The following is a 24923-nucleotide window of genomic DNA, read 5'->3' on the forward strand; positions in this document are numbered from 1 at the left end:
CTAGCTGTTTAGAATTTGAAACAATTTCTGCCATCTTCGCCACTGATGTCTTCGTTTGAGCTTATTTTCACCAAGTGGCAAAGAATGGAATTGACCAGGGGAATGCTCATGTCGAAACCCAGTGTCTAATTTGGGAATGTCTAATTGGCATTTTGGATCCATCAAAAGTAAAGCTGAGAGGAGAGCTCTGCCCTTAGATTGCTGGCTCGCCCTTTGTGATGCGGCTTCGAGCAATGAGCCTCTGTGTGTAATGTCATGTCATTGTATCCATCCATAGCCTAGCCTACTGCACTCATAGCTCACACAAAACGGTACCTTGCCTTGCCTCTCTCCTTCTTCGATCACCGATGGGGCTATTGAATGATTCTTATTTTATTTTTGCGCCCAACTTGGACATTCTCTCGTGCGCGCTATATTTGTCAAGACAGGCTGTGTCAATCAATCCGAACTACTGTTTGTAAAAAGTAGATATCTGAAGAGTATCAATTTTATCGCGGTGGATTAATCAATGGACCTAATAAGGCTTCGATGGAAACTATTGAGTCCGATTTTGCCACTCATGGAAAAGGACTAATATACTATTTTCGGCCATGCCATAATGGTTATAATACTGGTTTTGTTATTGTTGAATTTGATGCATCCCAGTCACCAAAAGCCTCGTTCTTCTATGGAGGTTAGGACATCTTCTCCACAGTGTGCGGGTGGGTATCAGAGCTTTAACCCGAGGCAGCGCAGGGATGCTGCGGGGCGTGGAGGAGTGTACGAGCACCTTGGGGGAGCACCGAGACACAGAAAGCTGTACTGTGCCACAAAGTATCACTTACAAATACATCCCAATGGGAAAATAGACGGGACCCTGGAGGAGAATAACCCTTTCAGTGAGTACAATATAACTTACTCTCGTATATTTATGCCTTGTTATATGCTATGCATATACAGTTTATGTTCAGCCACTATATAGGCTATAGTCGAATAAGAATAGCCTATGCAGAAATACTTTTAAAGTAGGCCTAGATAGATCATTATGTTGTTTTTTCTGTTGGTACATTGGAGTGATCAGAAGGCAGCTCTAAATAGTTAAGACAGAAGGATACTGGATGATGTAAAGTGTTACTGAAATCCTTAACTTTTGTTTTGTTGCATCCAATACAACAGTAGTGTCTCTACATTATAATAGCATTGTTATTACATTGCCTTAACATTTGGCATAGCATGAAATGAGAATGAATTAATGTTTTGTTTTTTATCTACTGTATTGTTTTTCCATCCAGGCATATTGGAGATCGCAGCAGTGGATGTGGGAGTGGTGGTGATTAAAGGACTGTTCTCTGGTAGATATCTGGCCATGAACGAAAAAGGAGGACTATATGCATCGGTAAATGTGGCATGATCTCTGAGATCTTTCTCTGTCTGCCTGCCTGCCTGCCTCTCTCTCTCTCTCTCTCTCTCTCTCTCTCTCTCTCTCTCTCTCTCTCTCTCTCTCTCTCTCTCTCTCTCTCTCTCTCTCTCTCTCTCTCTCTCTCTCTCTCTCTCTCTCTCTCTCTCTCTCTCTCTCTCTCTCTCTCTCTCTCTCTCTCTCTCTCTCTCTCTCTCTCTCTCTCTCTCTCTTTCCCTCTCTCTAATAATTGGATAATTGACTACCATTCCTATTCAGTCTCATTTTAATATAACATAGTCCTAAACTTGGTAAAACTTTCACTGTAATACATTTGGTTTCAACTAAATGTCTATTTTCTCAGGCTGCCTTCAACCAGGAGTGTGAGTTCATGGAGCGGATCCATGAGTTAGGCTACAACACCTACGCTTCCCGCCACTACCAGACAACCACTCCCTCCACCTCAACAGGAAGCAGCAACAGGCAAAGGGCGAGCGCTGAGAGGCTGTGGTATGTGTCAATCAATGGAAAGGGCCGGCCAAAGCGTGGCCTGAAGACTCGCAGGACAGAGAAGGCCTCCCTCTTCCTGCCCAGGGTCCTTGGCCACAAGGACCATGACATGGTTCACCTGTTGTTCAACAGTAGTCTAGGGTACAGACTTACAGGAAAGACAGGGCCAAGGAGACAGAGACATGTTTCCATATCCAGGGAGTTTGATGACTAGTCTCACTTTCCAGGCTCATGGCACTCCACACTACGGCTGTGAAAAGAGCATGACTACCTACCTGGTGACTGAGAGATACCAGCACACCTTTCCCTCCTTTAAACTGGCATAATGATACTGTTTGAATGATGTACAACCTTATATAGAGAATGGATGCATCATGCTGTCTTATGAATAAAGGGGTCAATTTCTTGAATGTATCTTTGTACTGTTATTGTTATCTCACATTATCGGAAATACATGCAGTTAATGTCCGGTATAATTATTATTGAGGAACATTTCATACAAAGATGGATGCATGCATGCGGATTACCCAAGATTATAATGTACAAAAATGACTTTGTTCTAATAATTGTCCTCTTTGGCTCTGTTGGTAGAGTTTGATGCATTCAATGCCAGGATTGTGGGTTCAGTCCCTGCTGGTGCCACCTATATAAATGCAAGCATGACTGTAAGTCGTTTTGGATAAAATAATCTGCTGAATGATATATATATATATAGATAGATATAGATATACAGTGCATTCGGAAAGTATTCAGACCTCTTCGCTTTTTACACATTTTGTTACGTTGCAGCCTTATTCTAAAATTGATTAAATTAAAATTTTAACAGGTTTTTAGACATTTTTGCAAATTTAAGAAACAGAAATACCTTATTTACATAAGTATTCAGACCCTTAGCCATGAGACTCGAAATTGAGCTCAGGTGCATCCTGTTTCCATTGATCATCCTTTAGATGTTTCTACAACTTCATTGGAGTCCAGCAGTGGTAAATTCAATTGATTGAACATGATTTGGAAAGGCACACACCTGTCTATATGAGGTCCCACAGTTGACAGTGCATGTCAGAGCAAACACCAAGCCATGAGGTCAAAGGAATTGTCCGTAGAGCTCAGAGACAGGACTGTGTCGAGGCACAGATCTGGGGAAGGGTACCAAAAAATGTCTGCAGCATTGAAGGTCACCAAGAACACAGTGGCCTCCATCATTCTTAAATGGAAGAAGTTTGGAACCACCAAGACTCTTCCTAAAGCTGGCCGCCCAGCCAAACTGAGCAATCGTGGGAGAAGGGCCTTGGTCAGGGAGGTGACCAAGAACCCGATGGTCAAGAACCCGAGATCCTCTGTGGAGATGGGAGAACCTTCCAGTAGGACAACCATCTCTGCAGCACTCCATCAATCAGGCCTTTATGGTAGAGTAGCCAGACGGAAGCCACTCCTCAGTAAAAGGCACATGACATCCCGCTTGGAGTTTGCCAAAAGGCACCTAAAGGACTCAGACCATGAGAAACAAGATTCTCTGGTCTGATGAAACCAAGATTGAACTCTTTGGCCTGAATGCCAAGCGTCACGTCTGCAGGAAAGCTGGCACCATCCCTATGATGAAGCATGGTGGAGGCAGCATCATGCTGTGGGGATGTTTTTCAGTGGCAGGGAAGACTAGTCAGGATCGAGGGAAAGATGAATGGTGCAAAGTACAGAGAGATCCTTGATGAAAACCTGCTCCAGAGCACTTAGGACCTCGAATTGGGGCGTAGGTTCACCTTCCAACAGGACAAAGACCCTAAGCACACAGCCAAGACAACGCAGGAATGGCTTCGGGACAAGTCTCTGAATGTCCTTGAGTGGCCCAGTCAAAGTCCGGACTTGAACCAGACCGAACATCTCTGGAGAGACCTGAAATTGCTGTGCAGCTATATTTTTTTTATTTATTGCAAAAATATCTAAAAACCTGTTTTTGCTTTGTCATTATGGGGTATTGTGTGTAGATTGATGAGGAAAGAAATACAATTTTATCAATTTTAGAATAAGGCTGTAATGTAACAAAATGTGGAAAAGGTCAAGGGGTCTGAATACTTTCCAAATGCACTGTATATATATAATTTATTGATTTGCCTCCATTACTTGTTTTATCGTAAATACGTTTTCTATGTATTTTTTAATACTGTTTTTTGATCTTTGAAACTCAAGTGTCATTTGTCATGGTATTCTCTATGTATTTTAGCCTACATTTTTTAAAGAATTGTCTTAAAATAACTGTAGTAAATTAATCTATAAAACAATTGACCAGACTGTAAGTGTTGGGATATGCAGTGTTGAGATTTTTCTGAACACAGGGCTACTGCTAGCATGTTGTGTCAGTTATCATTGGGTCCATTAGCATGTGGTCTGTGTGATTTCTGAGTTAAGCATAGGGTTGGGTCTGTTCTGTTTGTAGACACTGCACCCTAGAGGCAGCAAGTCAAACATCTTCTCTCTCTTTAGAGGTTCTGTACACAATAACTTACATTCCATGAGAGCAACATTACTTTTAAAAATAATGATCTAAAACTATTATTCCCCAATGACAACAAAAACATAAAGGTATTTTTTTTGTTGTTGTAATGTTAAAGTAGGAAAGTTGTAGGGCCTGTTAATCTGTTAATCTCAGTGAGGTATTCGCACTTCAAAAACTGAACAAGGACGTCACTGATGCATCACCCTGGCCAGCACAGTGATGTGATGATAACGCAAAACCACATGGCTGAAATGCAGCACCTTGGAGAGCGTCTGAGAACACTTAGGCAGGCCTACATAAGAAAACTCTGACGATACTATCCGGAATTCAATAGCCTACCTTAAATTATTATTGTGAAATTGGCTCTTCATTGATACAAAAAGGGGTAGGCTACTGTCAACAAACGCTAGCGAATATTTATGATAATTTATAAATTTTAGGCTACTTGAGAGTGTACAAGTTTAATTTTATTAAATATATTTAAAAAATAAGTATTTAAAATTTCTGCCCAAAATAATAAGGATTGTTTTGAATCCATTGTATTTAGGAGTTCAATTTAATAAAAAATATCATAATTTGAAACATCAAACGAGTGAAGATGCTTATAATTTGAGATTATTTGCCACACAAATTCCCAAAGGGTTCGTTTTAGGTATAATTTAACAACAATTAGCCGCATTCTTTCCACCAGTAATTCCCCAGCTTGAAAGAATAGAATAAACTTGTGAGCAGGTGCAAAACTCGCTGCTCCTTGCGCATCACTTGATACCTCTATGTCATCTTGGTTGGTGGTTATGTATTACACTAGCTAAGTGACAATAGGCTTTCCATGGTGTGGATGGTCACACATAGGGTTCAAACCTCGAGCGAACCTTTGATATGGGTGTTTTACTCATGGGTACCTAACTCAGTATTGGCAACCATGGGCCAGAAGTTCAGTCTAATAGCTGACATTTTCAACATCCTATGCGTAACGGCTTAGTAGCCTACATTGTGCGTAAGTGCTTGGTACGGTCTACGGGTATTACATTGTGTTCAGTTGATCAGATAGGCAAAAGATAACTGTATCCTATTCCTTTACATCCCTCATCTTCATGGTACAGTAGGAGACTTGGGTTGATAAGGCCACTAACTGTTTTAAGATTAAAAGTTTTTTGCATCAAAATATTAAAAATGTTTTGTTGATATTGTAATCTTGAGATACTTACAAAATTTTAGATTTTGTCTGATGATTATTTTCTGTGCAAGAGAAAGCCCATCCATTATTTTCGGTAGTCTAAAAGTGGAAATTCATATTAAGAAAGCGGTTGATTTCCTTTTATGGATTCATTTATAGCAGTCTCCTGTGCAAAGGTCTGTTAGCGTTTCAGCTTCCTATTCTGCATCCTGCTATACATCATTTATTATATTTCAGTCGATATTGGAGGAAGTTTTAGACAAAGATCTCATGCGTAATCCTCCCTGTCTCCTGGACACATCTTGAGGAGTCAGGAGTTTGTGCGGCGTAAAGACTCAATAGCCTAAATACAGGATGGGCAAACGCTTAATAAAGGCTACATGTGTCAGCTCACACTAAAATTACAGTGGCAACTACTGAGTGCATTGAGATGTTCTGCATGGTGCGCCCCGCCACTCCGAGATCAGAGCGCCCAAGGGGAGGTGGTTTTCTGAGTGCCTTTGCGTCGGAGGTAACTAGCGTGCATGTGGATTGAGTTGAGAGCAACCTTTTGTTACAGTAGTAGGCGTGTGATGTAATTTCGGGGCACATATAAGTATCGTCAGGAGAGAAAAGACATGGCTATGTCTTGCAACACGACTGACAATTCACAACTCGAACTAAAAGTAACTCGGATTAGAGTAATTCAGCGGAGCCATTGAAGTAGCCTACAGAAAATACTTCATGCAGACTCAAAAATAAGTTCACTGGATAGCCTAGTGAGGCTCCACAACTTTTCCGTCAAAGTGGGGTTTGGGGAATTGTAAAACAAATTCAAACAAGTGAGATCGCATTGACCACACAGGGATGTCTGTCCACGCGTCCTGGCTACCAGTATCGCTGCTGGTGTGGGGACTGGTCTGCAGCTCAGTGCGCACTGCCCCGTTGGCGGGTAGGCAGAACGGCGCTCTAGAGCGGCATTGGGAAACGCTCTACTCTCGATCACTGGCTCGGAACCCATGGGAAAAGAGAGAAATCACCCGGGATGGTGAATATCTTATGGGCATCAAAAGACTTAGGCGTCTCTACTGCAATGTCGGCATTGGGTTTCATATTCAAGTTTTACCAGACGGAAAGATAACTGGAATACATAACGAAAATAGATACAGTAAGTTCATTTTCATACTTCTATTTAAACCAGCATCTTTGGGCACACTTGTTTGATGCCCCTCTCTTGGTCTGCACACCTGTTTGTGCCATGTGCCACCACTTTGGAACTTCATATTGTGAGATTGGGTTGTGTGAATGGGCACCATGCCAACTTCAACATAATACTGTGTTTAGATTAGGCTACTAGCGAATTGACGTCACGTGTTAGTATTTTTGTCCCATGGCCATGAGGACAGTGGAAGGAGTGTTTTAGCCAAATGTGATTTCGGCTTCTTTGCAAGGCTTTGATTCATGCGCATCATTGAACAATTTTTGCGGTTCTATTTAAAAAAAAAAAAAGGCTTCAGGACATGTTTCTGAAGTGTCAAAAGGAATCACGGATAGTACCAGATCTGAGGGTTTGGACTTGATGATAACTGTTGGCTATCAGTCTATTGGGGTGCAATTGGGTTAGTTATTCTCTACCCACAGTCCAGTATAAAGTCAGGACAATATTTCGACTTTTTTTTCTTCCTTCCTCACACATTAGTCTTGTATTTTGATACATTCCTCCAATAGAATAACAGAGACTTATTGTTATTTTTTATCTTATGAAAACCCATAGACATAACAATTTGGAGTTTTATCAGAACTCCAAACTGCCAGGAACTCATACTGGGAACTTTAGTGAGAGGAAGTCTATATCATATTTAGCCTACTTGACGCTCTGATAAGTTGTCATCTAATACCAAGGGAGGAAAGCATCAATTTCCTTGCAGGATGTTTTAGTAACAGTTTGAAAATAGACCTAAATAGACCTTTGTCTACCACAGTCTTCCTTATCTGCTTCATTTCACATAGACCTGTGTCTACCACCTTATCGACTTTATCTATTTCACAAGACTCGCATAAACAATGGCTCATAAACAACTTTGTTTTGGTGTACAGGATAAACATATCAGTAATATTCTTTATCTCATTTCAGGTCTCCTTGAGATATCACCTGTGGAGAGAGGGGTTGTGACGATCTTTGGCGTCCGAAGTGGTCTGTTTCTGGCCATGAACAGCAAAGGGAAGCTCTATGGCTCTGTAAGTATACATGATATGTTTTCTGGGACGTATTTCTGGGTCACAACATACTTTATTTTATGAAAGGTCCCCACAGCAAAATGATTGTCAATGTCTTGGCATGCCTTTATATGTTTGTAGCTTATGAATGTCATAGTAAGCTACACCACAGGTGCTTTCAATATAAGGTGTATACCTGTCCATTCCCTGAAGTCCATGTACAGTATATGGTATATGAAAGTAAAGTTGAATTGGCCACAAAATCCCAAGTGTTGAGATTGACCTGCGTGATTTGGCCACAGAGGTTCTAGGTCAGCTTCCCTATAGTCTGCTGTACATTGCGTTATTTTAATGTTTCTTAATGTAGACCTTAACCTCTCTTCTCTCATCCCTTCTCTAGGGTCATTACAATGACGAGTGCAAGTTCAAGGAAAGTCTCTTGGCAAATAACTACAATGCTTATGAATCTGCAGCACACCCAGGGATGTATATTGGACTGAGTAAGACTGGCAAAACCAAAAAAGGAAACAGAGTAACACCAGCAATGACAGTGACACACTTCTTACCGAGGATCTGAATGATTCCAGAGAGACTGTGCCTTCAACAGAGGGTAGAGGAGAGAGTGGAAACAATGCACTTTCTAATGTTTTCTAGGGTGTGATATTTAAATTGTTTATTTATGATTCCTGAGAATGTTATATTTTGGGAAAGTGGAATAACGTAAAAAGGGAACATGAATAATGATACAATTGTTTTTGTTTGGAATCTATGGAATGTGTGCTGCTATAAGTGTCTTGAGATTAGTTAATTTTTTTTAAACGTAAAATGGATTTTGCACTGTTTTTAAGTATTGTTGTTCAGCAATGGTTGTGCAGTAAGTGTTCTCATCTTACTTGTATTACTTTGAAAGAAATTGGGGACCCAAGTTTGTCAGAGTTGTGTCTCAGCATTTAAAAAAATACATTGATGGTAAAGGTCCAAACCATTCAAAGTTAATTACTGGTCCCATGATTAGTAATTTATTAGTCGATACAATGACAATTGGGACTTACAAAAACTAAACAACACAGAAATGGGTTTCTGCATTGAATTTGTTTAACAAAATGTATGGTCTTGGTCAGAGTTGTGTGTGTTATTGCAGTATTTCTATGTAAGAAAGACCACTTGTTCTTTTTTCATTCCTAATTGGTTTAGCTTTTTACTACCTCAGTATGGACGAGCAAGCTCTAGGGATTGTGTTGTTGTTTGTTCTGTGTCTTCTACAGTATGTTGTTCTGTCATCTTTCTGAGCATGACATATGACGTTGCCACACTTCTGTGCTTTACAAGTTACAACTTAGCCTACACTGTATACCACTGTAGTGTGTGGTTAGGGTTAAAGTTAACTCTGGTCCAGGGTTGAACTATATTTTTGTTGTATGCATGTATGGTAAAACCTCTTTCATAAATAGTACATGCAGCGTACAAATGACTGGACCCTTCTCTACTCTGGCATTAGTGAAGGTACTAGATTATCAGTCATTTATGACAATTCTACGTTCTTATGTTTTCTGTATTTCAAATATACGTCTTGTTGTAATCAATTCCTGATATGTGGTTTTGGAAATATATCCTTGTGAACTGACTTCCCTTGCAGTTGTCAATAGTAAGAACCCATATTAGCTTTGGGAGTATGTTGATATTTCTGTTTTTTAATCATGCAAACTAAACCAAGAAGAATGTCCTTTCTTGCTGGCACAGAGGATGCAGAAAATGAACATGTAAACGGAAAACTGAAACTAGATGTGTTTCTTACTGTATTCATTCATATTATCCCTTGTGATATCCTGCAATCAGTTCAACATTATATTATGTACCCTGTTATGCATTTCATGTGTATCAAAATTATGTCTGTAGTTTTATACAGGTCCTGTTCAACATTGTGGTGTATGTGCTGTGCACATTAAAATAACTTAAAGAAAGTAAATAAATTATGTTCTGCAGCATAAACTATGTAGTGTGGATTGCTTTCTTCCAGAAAGGAGTGCATTGAAGAGTGGAAACGTCTTGATCAACATCAATCTAATATTCTATATATTCTATAACTAGTACTAAAGTTAAACAACAGACGTGTCTGTGGATAATGCCACAATTTCTTGTTAAAATCTATATAAAATATAAACATATCACAGATAATTTGTCCACACTAATGACCCACAGCACTTTCAGAAATGTAGAAAGCCTTTTCAAGTACTGATTGGTGCAATACATAGCCTGGGGGACATAGGCCTATCAGACGGTCCCATAACAAGGAAGTGTTACGCAGTGTGCTCTGAATGATGACTCACATGGATACAGTTCATACTTCAAACTATGACGCTTCAGTCAGTTACACTAAATAATGGGGTTCCCCAACTGTGACCGTCTTGCAATGCATTTTCAAAACACACCAAAAATCGAGATGTGAAAGATGAATAATGATGCTTTTAAACTATCCTACCTCGCTGTGATTTCCATACATTTTCAGACCTGCAAAATACCTGCAAAAGAACAGTAAGTTAACCTAGAAATGCAGATTGAATTCAGCTCTGTTTCACATTTGTTTTCACTCACAGTGAAACCTAGCATGATTGATTTCCAAGCTAACTTTCAGTGACACTTGAACTCAAAATCAACAGCAAATCCACACTGGAGGTCATCATGCAGGGTGCGGAGGTCACCATGCAGATCATTGAGACGATGGGGTACTTTGTATGCTTGGATTTAACATGTTAAAAGCTTGTTGCATTCACACCTCTTTAAAGTGGTAATGCTGCTGAAATCTCATCAGTAAATTGGCTATGCTAATAGGGATAAACACAACTAGATTGTTTTACGTGTGACTGGCTGAGACAGTGTGAATGGAGGACAAAGCATTAGTCAATATGAGAGTGTGATTTCAATGAATTGATGAATTAATGAATGAATGTACAGTACGTCAGTGGAGCACCAGTCCAGCCTTCCTCTTTGGGCCCGCTCAGCTTCTATACATACTTGATTAATCCGCCATTCACAATGTAGTTATAGCGACATTCATAAGGTTAACATAGTGATAAACACATGTAAATTAGCCTTCTGACAGTTTACCATGGAAAATCTACAGTGGCCCTAAGCCTTTAGTATATTCAGAACATCACAGAGGGAAGTGGCCTATTGGGTAAAGACTGGTGTCCATTCCCGACACTATTATTTTAGGCCCCTTCTCTTTTCCACCATAAAGATGACAGTACACTGATACCTTCCCAGCCCAGCTGAGCGATCACTAAAAAAGGGGTCATTTCTGCACCAATTGTACTACCATCATCAACACCAACATTTGCACGTCGCTCGGGTGCTACTCCTACATTGAACAATTTACCTCAAGGGTCTGTTTTATTCCCTATGATCCTTTCATGTCCTTTAGATGTACAGAGGTCTCAACAAACTCCAGACAATCCAGGAAACTAGCAACAATGTGTGTGTTAACAGAAAGTGTATTGATAGTAATTGAATGGTGGTTAAGTTGATGGCCTTGGTAAACAAGAGGCAGCATGGCTTGGGCAATGGTTGGTAGTTGCTAGTAGCTATTTTCACATGATTTGTTCCTCTCTCCTTTGCAGTGCTAATGCACACACACTGGCCGGGAGGCTAGCTGCAGGGAACACACAGCCAGCCCTACACATTGACAGCAGGCAGTTGTGAAAGTGCGTGTATAATGCAACCGTCCTATTGCCTCTGTGTCTGAGAGCTCAGGTGCAAAAGAGGGGATGTCCTAAATGTTTACTCCTTTGGCTCTAGTCTAATGTGTTGCAGTCAAAGGGAACATGAAATGGTAATTCCTGAATGCAGTAGTGAATTAATTGCTACAAACTAATATCACCACTGTAAAAAAAAAAAAAAAAAAAACTATCTTGTTCAACACTGATATCCCTAAATAATGGGCCAAAAATAACACTCCCAGGTCAGGAAACTAGTTAATGATAGTGGATGAAAAATGAAGGATATGTTAAACTAAGAATTTGTCTTAAACTCTTGGACCCACTTAATCTTCCTCTACCTCTACTGCTGTGAGTGACTGGAAGGGGAACCTTTGACTATTCAATGTCCCATCAGAGTCTCAGCATCCACAATTGTTGAATCCATTAAATGACAGGGGTTTTTAATCCCCCTATTTACCCCCCTTTAACAAACACACACAGCCTCTGCTTTTGGGATAGGGTTATAGGCTCAGTGCTGGGAAGAACTCTCCAGGACAGGGCTTATGTCTTATTCTCTGTTATGGCCTGTAGGCCTGAGCAAATAGAAGAAGAGCTGTGGGAGGAGGACTGCGAGTACACCACAGAGAGGGGGTTTGTGGGTTTGGTAGTTTGGTGGGAGGTCAGGTTTACTGCTAAAGACTCAATGCATCTCACATAGTGCATCTCTGGCCGTGACCCCACTCTCTAAGGGTGTCTCATTTCCAATTCACATATGTGTATAATACACACTTGTACATGTGTGAAATAGAACAAATATAAGCACCCTCCAAATTATTATTATTATTATTATTATTATTATTATTATTATTATTATTATTATTATTATTATTATTATTATTATTATTATAGTGCAGTGATAATATGGACACTGGAGTGTAAAACAATGCAGCAATTTGGTGAATCCAGTAAGACTTCACTTGCTGGTATTCCCGGACACATTCCCCCATAATTTCCCTTTCAACAGGTGATTTGGGGACAGTAAGATACAAATGTCATTTTCACTTCAACACAAATGTACTTGCCTTTATATTACATGGAATTGAAGATTCACAAGCATTATTTGAGCCACACAAAGCTTGGTTTGCCTCTGTTAAGGTTTTGTTCTCTAGATCTCAGAGATTGTATTTTTATTTAAAAAACAAAACAATTGTGATAGCCCAGCCTCAGTTTATTGTTTGGCTTTGCTACTGTTTTGTCTGTCTCTGTCCCTTTATCTAGTCACTTCCCCTTGAGTTAAAACAAAACACTGAGCAGATGGAAGTCTTTCTTTCCCTGAGGTCAGACCACCTCGCACACAACAAGCTATACTATATTGTAGCAAACGGCGACAATGCAGCACTTGTTGTTGGTCTCTAACCCAAGTCTCCGAGCCCGTAGCCGTTCTCTCTAACCACTGCTCCAATATTTGTCTTTTCATGTGAAAAGAAATACGATACAAATATTTTGGAAAATATTATTGTTTGCGTGACTTCTTCTGAGTAAGTGAATGTCAAAGTAAAACATTGTATGCATTGAATCCAGGCAAGTCTTAAGCAAGTTTGCTGTCCATGTTTGAAAGAGGCAATTCTCAATGCAAACAGCACATTAAACATCAAAGGGAATTACTCATGGCCAGACATGAAAGAGGCGCTCATTTAAGAGTGAAATCGCATGATATACAGTCAGCGCTGCAGTAAGATGCCACATGCTCTGGTCTGTTTGTCTGTAATCATTTCTAAGCACGTAATGGCCAGCCTTTCCTTTGGTAGGAATTCACGATCTGGGAAGTCATAGCCTAGCTGTTCACCTGCCTCTCTTTCTTCTCCTTCCAAACAAAATGGCCACTCATGTGAAAGTGTTCATTTCCTGTCTGAGCGTGCTCTCTACATAGGTGTGCGTATGTCTGCTCCTGTCCCGTGCAGCAATAGCGACCCAGGTTTGGCCTGGATCCATGGTGCGGCAGGCCCAAACCTGCAGCTGGGAGAACGAGGCCTAGCGGAGCGAGGGATGTGTTTAGCTGGCGTGTTTGTGCCCTTGGTCTCCTTTGTAGAGCCAGCTGTGAGGTGTGTGTTTGGGACAGTGGTGCAGTGCGGGCCTGCAGATGTTTGGCCATAAAGAGCAGCACTTCAAAAGGGCTGAGACATTCCCGCCTTCCCCCTCTTCCCCACCCCTGCTCTCTCCTCCAGCCCCTCTCTTCTAGGCCACAGCTCCACTCTGGAGGATTTCAGCGAGGGGAAACAATGCAGACTTGGGCCCTGTAATCAGCGGCCACCGACAGGTGTTGTGAAGAGTAAAGGGCTAGTTCTGGACTGGAGAAACACGTTTAGACCCAAGTCACTTTCTATGCTGTTGTCTCATATTATGGAGCAGCAGACCGGTCTGTCCTGGCCAGTCAAGGCTTTATGTCTGTTAACTTGGGACACCTTGAACTTGACTTCTGCTTGCACTCTACCTTCCATCCTGGTCTGTCTGTCCAGGAACACAAGCTAGTAAAGCAGTCTTCAATGTGAAACAAACCATGAAATGACAACTGAGTTACTGTGTGTGAGTTGGGAAAGCTTATGTTAGTATTAACAGTGTGTGTTTTATCAACAGCTGGGAACTGGAGCGCTCCGGATTAACCTAAAGCTTTTGGGTTATCTCATTAAGGATCAATTTTATGCTCTGACAATTACATGTACATGTGGGTTATTTAACCAAGGTTTTATACCTTTTAAACCCATCTGTTTGAAGCTCTCTTGAGCTGGATCACACTTGACTGCATGGACCACAGAGGGAAATGACTGGTTGGTGAGGACACTGGAAGTATTGGAAGTAGCAGCAGTGTTGTATTTGCTGTGTTTTCTCCTGTTTCTTCTCTAGAATCTAGCCATAATCTGAAAGAATACAATGTGTTATATTCAATCAGAATGTCCCATCATCTAACAACTGTACAATAGGAGTTCCCCAGGGATCTAGCTTAAGGCCTTTACCCTTTAGCATACAACGTTTTTAATTAATCCTAGTATCCTAACAGTGGCATAGCTACTGGTATAGTATAGCTACTCAGCCCTCCAGGTAGCTCCTTTGAAGCCCCAACAGTTGACGAGCCTCCTGTGACGAGTGGAATAGGAGGGACATAGAAGGGACTTGTCACACCTCCAGTGTTTGTGTGATTAGAATTCTCTCTAAGGGTGAATTCTACATGTTTTCACATTTCCATCTGCAGTCAAACATTCCCATTATTCTCATCTGGCACTCCCTCACAGCAACCAAACAAAATGGGCATGAAATGTTACAGCTCAATCCGATTTTTAGGCAGGCCAAACTGTGAGCTTGTAATTTCTCCTTTTCAAATAGTAAATACATAGATTCTAATAGAACATAAAACAATGGTTTATTTTTTCTTTCATCAAACTTTCTTTCTCTATAAGGTCCGTGACACTCCTCTTATGACCAATGTGTGTTTTTTCCCTGCACCTTCCATGAGGTCATTAAGACCACACATCTTCATTTGACTGGCTCCTCCCTCTCAGCAGTGCTCTCCTTGATATCTAGTGATGAGTGTTGGCATGGACCGGATAATACTCCTGTCCTGCCGCTAGACTCCTATCATAGCGAGAGAAGAAGTGAAGGCTTCGGGGGGGGGGGGACGTCTCATCTCATTCATCAAAGCTGCTGAGTTCAAGCCCTGCCCTAACTCACCATGGGAAAGATGTATCATATCGGATCTGTCTGTTAAGCATAAGAAGCCGTCTCCTTTCATTTAGCAGCCTCTTGATCAAACGCTTCACTCTCTGGCATCAGATCCAGCAAAGGTTTGGCTGCGACAGGGAACAAGGTACCTTATCAGCACAAGGGATCACTATAAATAGGGATCTTATCGTTTTATACATAATGTGGGACACTTGATTGATGTGCTTCACCACAGCCAACATGTTTCTTAGGATTGACGTTGGTAGTAAAAGGTCTTTGAGTTTTTAGGGATTCAGTGAACTGTGACTACCTCAGACACACCACTTCACTGTGATTATTGTTCTTCATAATGCATAGTGCATTAGTTATATGAATGGTATTCATTTCACATAATATGACAAATATATGAGGCAGTCAACATTTACTCCTATTTTCAAGCTGATTCTTTGGCTTTTCACCTGAGTGCACTGCACCGCCTGTGGGGGTTGATGTCAAATCAGTCAGAGACTATCAGTCCAAAAAGCTACCGAAGCTTTCCCCCGTGTGAGCTAAAGATCAAACGACCTATTAGGGGAAGTCATTAAGCAGTAAGGAGGGTAGGTACACACTTTGTATCTAAATCAAACATTACTCAATGATTTAAGTCAACAAAAAGGGGCAATCAGTGAAACTTCGGAAGGGGACAAACATGTGCCCTTGTGACACAGCTTCCGAAATTATAACATTGCCATTATTTTGTTATGAAATAACATTTGATATTGTTCAATCCCTTTGTGTTTGATGGAATAGTAGGACATATACTTTCACAGTGCAGTAATAACAGTAATAAATCAGTAATAACACATTTTTAGTATGTCCTACAACTGTAGAACTTACATATAGCAGCATTATCTGACAGCATTACAAACTCTCAAAGACAGTCTGAGGGGGAGTGAGCTGCAAAATAAACACTTTAAAAGCATTATTAGTGGAAATAAACATCAGTGTGTTGAGAGTTGCACTCAGGGGGTTCTAATCATCAAACAAATGAGTCATCAGTGAGTTTCTCAGCAGGTGAGCAGTGAGTTCTCTGGGTGTCAGTCCTGCGTATGCGTGCGTGTCTGTCTGTGCATGCGCGTGTATTTGTGTGTATCTCCCACGCATCGTGGAGTGACACTACAGCTATACAGGCATGGCTGAGTCATCACTTGGAAGTGTTTCCTAACCCTAACCCTCTGGGATGATGGGCAAGATCTGAAATAATATACCTCCTACACACTAGAAAAACAAACCAACTTAAGTGGGTTGAGTCAGTGGGTTGAGAGACACAAGGAGTTAGGCTGACCGAGGGCTTTTCCTGATGACCACAACACGCCCCTAGCCCCTTTTTGAAGATCCTGTGGCTCTGGTGTTCACAGATCCAAAAAGAGTGAAGGACTGGATAGGTGAAAGCAGCACTGTGATGGCCCGAAGCCACAGTAGCTTTATGACATGCTAAATAGTGCCAAATTGCGTTTACCTATCCACCAGTCAGCACATTAAACATTTTATAAACCAAGGAGTTGGAGTTATCAAAGGAGTTAGGGGAAGATCGGAAGTGGGTCTCCTCAACTGGGCCTCCTCAATGTGTGATCCTCAGTTGGTGAGCATTGTGTTGGTGCAGGAGCGGCAGCTCCCACAAGAGGACGATGTTCTGTGAGAACAGATTGAATAGAGAAGGACTTTCAAAGGCTGCGTTCGTAATGCTCATGCTCACCTGTTACAGTGGACTAGATTTACATGTAGGTACACATACATTCATGCTTATGCCCTGACCCGCATGTAGTTGGATTTTGTTCTGCATATGCCAATAGTGTAAAATACATACCAAAGGTGTCATATGCAACTCCCATTTACAAGCTCAGCACCATTACACAAGGGTGCCAGTAGCCAATAAGGGTGATTTTGTGTGACGATAATCACAATACAACATGGAACATATAGGACAGTACAAATGTATTAACATAAACAAATGCATTAAACATGTATTTGACACATATTAGAAAATGGCAGGATCTAACACACTGAGACTAGCGTGTCAATTTATCATCAGCCTTGATAAAACAGTCCTCTTAAGGCACTTTCAAGCCACATTATTTACCTGCTTCTCCTCTGATAGGGAGCCCTTCAAAGGCAGAGCTGCTCCAGATAAGACACCACGACATAACATGTAATCCTGGAGGAGCACTACACTACAGAGACTAGAGACCAGGGGACACAGATTACCCCGATGCTGGCTGCAGGAATGCCCATATAGAGTAGGGTGTTTTGTAACAGCATGGGCAGAAACACACTGCACTCCAGAAACCCCTATGTACTAAACTGAACCTCAGGACAACTTTTTGTTATTTTCTGTTTGAGGATTTGAGAGCTTTGAACAACATGGACCTCAGTATATTTTTGCCAACGTTGTCCCAGTCCCAGCAATGGTCATTCTGCTAGATTTGAATTGGACTTGAAAACGTCATGAATGATTAAATAACATCATGATCCTGTCGTAGCTGATAAGAAGGCAAGCTACAGTTCTATCAATCAATCAAATGTATTTATAACACCCTTTTTACATCAGCAGATGTAGCCTAAACCCAGCCTAAGACCCCAAACAGCAAGCAATGCAGATGTAGAAGCACGGTGGCTAGGAAAAACTCCCTAGAAAGAAAGGAACCTAGGAAGAAACCTAGAGAGGAATCAGGCTCTGAGGGGTGGCCAGTCCTCTTCTGGCTGTGGAGATTATAAGAGTACATGGTCATTAAGGCCAGATCGTTCTTCAAGATGTTCAAACGTTCATAGATGACCAGCAGGGTCAAATAATAATCTTACCTACTGCTCCAAGGATCATTGGGGTTTAAAGATATCAGACATTTAGGTGTTAAAAGCTGGTAAACCAGTTTTTATAGTAAAAGCAACACTTAATCTGACACTTTACTCAATATCATGATATGACACCAGTCACACATTAACTTACTTTTTGTGAGTTTCCAATGTTAGCAAGAAGACCGTATTAGGAAAGTCTGGGTCCCATAGCTAGTAAGCATAATCCAGTAAAGTGCTGCCATCATCTGGGTAAAATAGAGAAACACAAGGTAGCAATGTGGCATAGTAATTTGCCACTCTCTGTATCCATTTTGAATTATTTCGGAAGCATGCATCTATATAGGCCTTATAGAGGTTTTATGACAATTGCATTAAGCATTGAAAAGTGTAGTTTATTTAAAGTGGGACCCAAAATCCTATCGAAAGGAAGAAGTATGACAACACAATTGATTGCCTTAGTATCAGAGATGCTCTCGATCTGTTCTGGATCCTCCAGTAGAGGGTGATATGACCCTTCCTCCTGGACCCTGTGACACTACAGGACTGCAGTTGGTTCAGAATGAATGAGAGACACAGAGGCTGTCTGCATAATGCTGCTGCCTGCCAGGCTGGTTTTGTCCTGGGCAGCTGCCTTTCTCTGATTTTCCTTTTCCTAGAAGAGGCCTGGATCAGAATTCAGCAGGACAAAGCAGGCAGGGGCCAGCTGCCGGACAGACAGCTGGCCTATAGCACTCTGCAGCAGGTGAGCATCGGACTGGCGGCATGAACTGAGGCCCACTGATAACATTGCTCTGCTCTCTCTCTCTTCTCTCTCTCTCTCTCTCTCTGCTCTCTTTCTCTCTCTACTACAAGGCTCCACTCTGCAAGCAAACAGCACTTCACTTCAAATGCTGCCAGCTATTCCGCCTGTAAACCTGTGTGCCAACGACCATGACCCTCCTCTACTGTTTCATAAAGCTGTGTCAGTGGAAAATGCAAGAGCACTAAGTGGAGAACTCTGAGAAGCACTCTCTGGAAGAAAGATCATGTGAAGATAAAGAGAAAGAAAGAGAAAGCAATATTCCCTGGAAATCAGTATTCCCTGGATGGATGGGAGAATGTGATGGGATTTCTGAAGCGACAGGTGGTATCGGAAGTAAAAACAACAATAACCAGTCACTATGCTGTCACTGACATACCATTATAATAGCTACATTACTTTACTTTACTTTGCAGGCTACTTTACAGGCTATGAGAACAGAAACAAAAGCAGATTTCCAATCTTACAAGCTACTGGCGAGGAAACTTCTCCCTCTACTCTTTGATAAATAACATTATGCAGTAAGAGGCCGCTTCAGCAGCTGTTCTGTTGTGTGACATAACAGTGGTGGTGCAGTGTGTCCTGAGGCCCAGGGCTTAGGCTGACTGGGTTAGGCTGACTGGGTTAGGCTGACTGGCGCTGTGTCCTAAATGGTACTCTATCCCTATATAGTGCAGTACTTTTGACCATGGCCCATAGAAAAAGAATCACCTTTATAATAAAGCATTGCATGCATATCATTGTATTTGCTGGTTCGAGAAAAAATGGCTTTTCCTAAAATAATTTCATGCAATTCTACATCATTTTACATCACTGGAGACGTTACAAGAATATTTTTAATACCACAGAAATTACCAAAATGACAGGCTACTCTGACACTGACATACTGAGATCAATAAAACTAATGACCCTGTCTTAGTGGAGACACAGATTGTACAATATGATTTGTCACATTATGAGCACATACAGGCCTACATGAGGAGAACATTACAGTCCACCAACTTTCTAGTGGCACTCACTCATCCAATCAACTTTGAAATATTGTGAAAGACCTTTTAGCTGCTGCCTGCTGTTAACTGACAGCCATTTTGACAGCCACAACTCAACAATCAGCTGTTTGATATTTGCTGTGCGGGTTGCCCAAATGCGGGCTTCCCAATTGCGGCCTTCCCGACTGTAGGCCTATATGTGCTCGTGATTTGACAGAACACAATACATGTTGATTCAATATCTTAAAAGAAGATATTGATCCTCTGTGGCTAAATTATGTTCTCTGGTGTAATATTTTCAATGACATCATTTATTTATGTACAGACATGAGTAATTATATAATTTGGCAAATGTATTTACATTTATCTGCAGCACTTCCAGCAGCCCAAATAATCAACACTTCTTCTTATTAATTCAATGGATTGTGGTCAGTAACCCCATATGAGGTTATTGCGTAGGTAGGCCCAGTGGTGTCATTTCAGCTAAACCTAGGGTAAGGCAAAGTCCAAGGAATTTTTATAAAGTTCATGCTCATTTAGGCCTACTGCATTTCTACACCATTAAAAAAATGTAACATGTAATTTGGAGAACAGGAAGAACAAGCCAAATTTACTCCAGCCATTGTCACCTTGGCTGCTGAAGCTTCATTCACCTCAATCGATAGGGGACTTAACATTCTACAAACACATGTCATACAGCAATTAGCTGCTAAGCACCTGCTCAGCACCGGGATTAAACTCTAGTTTAATTTCATGTCAAGTCAAACATCAGTTACCTAGCCATCTAAAGCCATATTTCACCTCTGCACTGTTTTGAGAGAAAAGTTGCGCTGTTCTTTCTTCACTGCAGCTGCCTCGATGCCTGAGGTGTCAGCATGGTCCTATGATTTCTTTGTACTACTGCTAAACACAGCTCTGAGCCATCCACATTCTCCAAAAGCCAGCCCGTTAACCTCTTAAGGATCGGACCCTTTTTTTCAAATTTCGCCTAAAATGACATACCCAAATCTAACTGCCTGTAGCTCAGGACCTGAAGCAAAAATATGCATATTCTTGATACCATTTGAAAGGAAACACTTTAAAATTTGTGGAAATGTGAAATTAATGTAGGAGAATATAACATTTTAGATCTGGTAAAAGATAATACAAACAAAAAAAACATGCGTTGTTGTTCTTTTTTTAGGTGCAATTTAGATTTTGGCCACTAGATGGCAACAGTGTGTGTGCAAAGTTTCAGATTGATCCAGTGAAGCGTTGCAATACTGGACTATTTTATATCAAGTCTGCCCAAATGTGCCGAATTGGTCAATTGATACATTTTCAAGTACATAACTATAGAGAACATAAAAAAATGATATGGTAATACAAAATGTAAGTTTACACACTCCCAGGAATGTCATACATGATGGATCATTAGCTTATACACTAACTTTCACACATCTAGACGGCCGGGAGGGGTGGGTGTGGAGCCAGAGACAGCAGGGGTTCAAACTGTAGAACCCAGTTCCTACATTTGAATATAAAAATTGATTTTATCAAACAAAACTATGCTACATTTTATCTCTGGGGCCCTTAGGATGACAAATCAGAGCAAGATTACTGAATGTAAGTACATTATTTACCTTCAGAGGTGAATGTATCAAACCAGTTGCCGTGATACGTTTTTTGTTGTTGTTGTGCACTCTCCTCAAACAATAGCATGGTACTTTTTAACTGTAATACCTACTGTAAATTGGACAGTGCAGTTAGATTAACAAGAATTTAAGCTTTCTGCCCATATAAGACATGTCTATGTCCTGGAAAGTTTGCTGTTACTTACAACAGTCATGCTAATCACATTAGCGCACGTTAGCTCAACCGTCCCGTATACGCGACACCGATTCCATAGAGGATAATACAGCTAAACTGCATTTCCCTTTTAATCAGGATTGGAATTATATCAGTAGCCTATTTTAAATTGTTGGTGTTGAGCTACGGTATAGCGACTGCCATACTCTGCCATACCCAATTGATGCCCCTGGGTAGGCTACTGTTACAATAATATTTTAATTAATCTATCAGCAAGTAGTTTGCAATTACAAGACAATAATTTCAGTAAGTCAACTGACAAGTGTTTCTATCTAAACACTTATTTTCCCCTGTTTAGCCAATAGTGTGTCACGGAATCAGCCGAGGCTGCTCATCCTCCTTGCTCGGGCAGGCTTCGGCGTTCGTCGTCCCCGGAGTACTAGCTGCCACCAATCTATGTTTCGGTGTTTGACTTGTTTTGTCCTGATTGTGTACACCTGTTCCCCATTATGTTGTATTGTATTCCCTATTTAACCCTCTGTCGTTCATTGTGTGTTGTGTGTTATTGTGTTTCGTCATCAGCAGTGTTCGTGTGCGGGTTGGTTATCCTCCTTATGTGGAGATTGTTTTTCTACTCTGGTTACTTTCGAGTAAAGTACGTTTCCAGTAAGCTCTGTGTCCTGCGTTTGACTTCGCCTACCGCATTTCACCGTCGCATTCTGACAGAATAACACACCTTCATGGAGTCAGCAGGATCGGCGGTGCCAAGTGGATCACTGGAGGAGCGCGTAATCCACCAAGAGGCCATGATCCAGCACCTGGGCACCACCATGCAAGGGGTGATGGACACCTTGAGGCGATGGGAGAGTGGAGGTTTGCCCACACCTCCTCCTACGATACCACCACCATCAGCCATACCCATCGTTCCATCTCCGGAGTCCAGTGGGATTCGGCTCTCGCTCCCGAGGGCTTATGATGGCACCGCGGCCGGGTGTCAGGGTTTCCTACTCCAGGTAGAACTCTACCTAGCAACCATTCACTTGGCGCCCTAGGGATACGAGAGCATGTCCGCCCTCATCTCCTGTCTGTCCGGCAAGGCGCTGGAGTGGGCCAACACCGAATGGGATGGGATAGACGCCGCTATGGTCAGCTATGCGGAGTTCACCCGTCGCTTCCGGGCAGTATTCGATCATCCCCCAGAGGGTAAAGCGGCGGGTGAGCGTCTATTCCACCTTAGACAGGGGAGGAGGAGCGCGCAGGAGTTCGCGCTGGACTTCCGGACGCTAGCTGCCAACACGGGATGGAATGAGAGGGCCCTCATCGACCACTACAGATGCAGCCTGAGGGAGGACGTGCGTCGGGAATTGGCTTGCAGGGACACCAACCTCAGCTTTGATCAACTGGTGGACATGTCGATTCGCCTGGATACCCTGTTGGCTACCCGCGGACGTCCAGATTTGGGGCCGTCCATTCCATCCCCCAGCACTTCCGAGCCGACCCCTATGGAGCTCGGGGGTGCTGGTGCTAGGGAGACCAGGAGGGAGACCAGGAGGGAGGCCGTCCCCTGCACCAACTGTGGCCGCAGAGGACACACTGCTGGTCGGTGCTGGGGAGGGACTCCTAGGAATCGAGGCAGTGGGCGACGCACTGATGAGTCATTCCAGGTGAGTAGGCACCCAACTCACCCAGAGCTCTCTGCTGATCATATGTGTATTAAAGTAGTGTTTCCCGAGGTTTCTCCTCACTCCCAGCATAAGGCGCTAGTAGATTCAGGCGCAGCTGGGAATTTTATCGATCGCCAGTTCACCTATAAGTTAGGGATTCCTATCGTACCTGTTGATGTGCCCTTCCCCATTCATGCCCTAGATAGCCGCCCGTTGGGGTCAGGATTGATTAGGGAGGTCACGGCGCCTCTCCGGATGAAAACGCAGGAGGGTCATGAGGAGATAGTACGTTTGTATTTGATTGATTCTCCTGCGTTTCCCGTGGTGTTGGGGCTTCCCTGGTTAACAGCTCATGACCCCAACATTTCATGGCAGCAGAGAACTCTCCAGGGATGGTCTGATCAGTGTACTGGGCGGTGTGTAGGCGTTTCCATAGGGGCAATGACGGTGGAAAGCCCGAACCAAGTTCCCACCTTGCACATTCCAACTGAGTATGCCGATTTGGCTCTCGCCTTCAGTAAGAAGAAGGCGACTCAATTACCACCTCATCGACAGGAGGATTGTGCGATAGACCTCCAGGTAGGCGTTGCGCTTCCACGTAGTCACGTGTATCCTCTGTCTCAGGAGGAGACGGCCGCTATGGAGACCTACGTCACCGAATCTTTGAGACAGGGGTACATACGGCCGTCTACTTCCCCTGCGTCCTCGAGTTTCTTTTTTGTGAAGAAGAAGGATGTGGGTTTATGCCTGTGTATTGATTACCGTGGTCTAAATCAGATCACCATCAAATACAGCTATCCTCTCCCTCTGATTGCTAGTATGACGGAGTCATTAGACGGGGCGCGATTCTTCACAAAATTGGATCTCAGGAGCGCGTACAACCTGGTGCGCATTAGGGAGGGAGATGAGTGGAAGACAGCATTCAGTACCACCTCGGATCACTATGAGTACCTCGTCATGCCATACGGGTTAATGAATGCTCCTTCAGTCTTCCAATCATTTGTGGACGAGATTTTCCGGGACTTGCATGGACAGGGTGTGGTATACATTGATGACATTCTAATATACTCCGCTACACGAGCCGAGCATGTGTCCTTGGTGCGTCGAGTGCTTGGTAGACTGTTGGAGCATGACCTGTATGCGAAGGCAGAGAAATGTCTGTTCTTTCAGGAGTCCATCTCCTTCCTGGGACATCGGTTGTCCGCGTCAGGGGTAGAGATGGAGATTGACCGCGTTTCTGCCGTGCGTGATTGGCAGACTCCCACCACGGTAAAGGAGGTGCAGCGCTTCTTGGGTTTTGCCAATTATTACCGGAGGTTTATCCGGGGCTTTGGACAGGTAGCAGCTCCCATTACCTCTCTGCTAAAGGGGGGTCCGGTGTGCCTGCAGTGGTCAGCTGAGGCGGACAGGGCGTTTAAACGTCTGAGGGACTTGTTTACCTCGGCTCCGGTGCTGGCGCATCCGGATCCCTCTTTGGCATTTCAGGTGGAGGTGGACGCTTCCGAGGCTCAGTCCGGCGGAGCGCAATTATGACGTGGGGGATAGGGAGCTGCTGGCTGTGGTTCAAGCCCTGAAGGTGTGGAGACATTGGCTTGAGGGGGCTAAACACCCTTTTCTCATTCTGACTGACCATCGTAACCTGGAGTACATCCGGGCAGCGAGGAGGCTGAATCCTCGCCAGGCAAGGTGGTCA

At 42.6% G+C, this 24923-nt stretch overlaps 2 protein-coding genes across 2 annotated transcripts; both read left to right on the forward strand.

Moving 5' to 3' along the window:
- The first annotated feature begins 230 nt into the window (after window positions 1-230).
- LOC121577370 (fibroblast growth factor 3-like) lies at window positions 231-2273 on the forward strand. Its single transcript, XM_041891130.1, has 3 exons — window positions 231-878; window positions 1272-1375; window positions 1740-2273. The coding sequence occupies exons 1-3, from the start codon at window positions 599-601 to the stop codon at window positions 2097-2099; spliced, it is 744 nt and encodes a 247-aa protein (XP_041747064.1). The 5' UTR covers window positions 231-598; the 3' UTR covers window positions 2100-2273.
- Window positions 2274-6399: 4126 nt separating this feature from the next.
- On the forward strand, window positions 6400-8326 carry LOC121577371 (fibroblast growth factor 4B-like). The gene is made up of 3 exons (XM_041891131.1): window positions 6400-6700; window positions 7667-7770; window positions 8150-8326. Exons 1-3 carry the CDS (start codon window positions 6400-6402, stop codon window positions 8324-8326), a joined length of 582 nt encoding a protein of 193 aa, XP_041747065.1.
- Window positions 8327-24923: the final 16597 nt, after the last annotated feature.

This window comes from Coregonus clupeaformis, chromosome 11 (assembly GCF_020615455.1).
Source record: "Coregonus clupeaformis isolate EN_2021a chromosome 11, ASM2061545v1, whole genome shotgun sequence".
Classification (NCBI taxonomy): domain Eukaryota; kingdom Metazoa; phylum Chordata; class Actinopteri; order Salmoniformes; family Salmonidae; genus Coregonus; species Coregonus clupeaformis.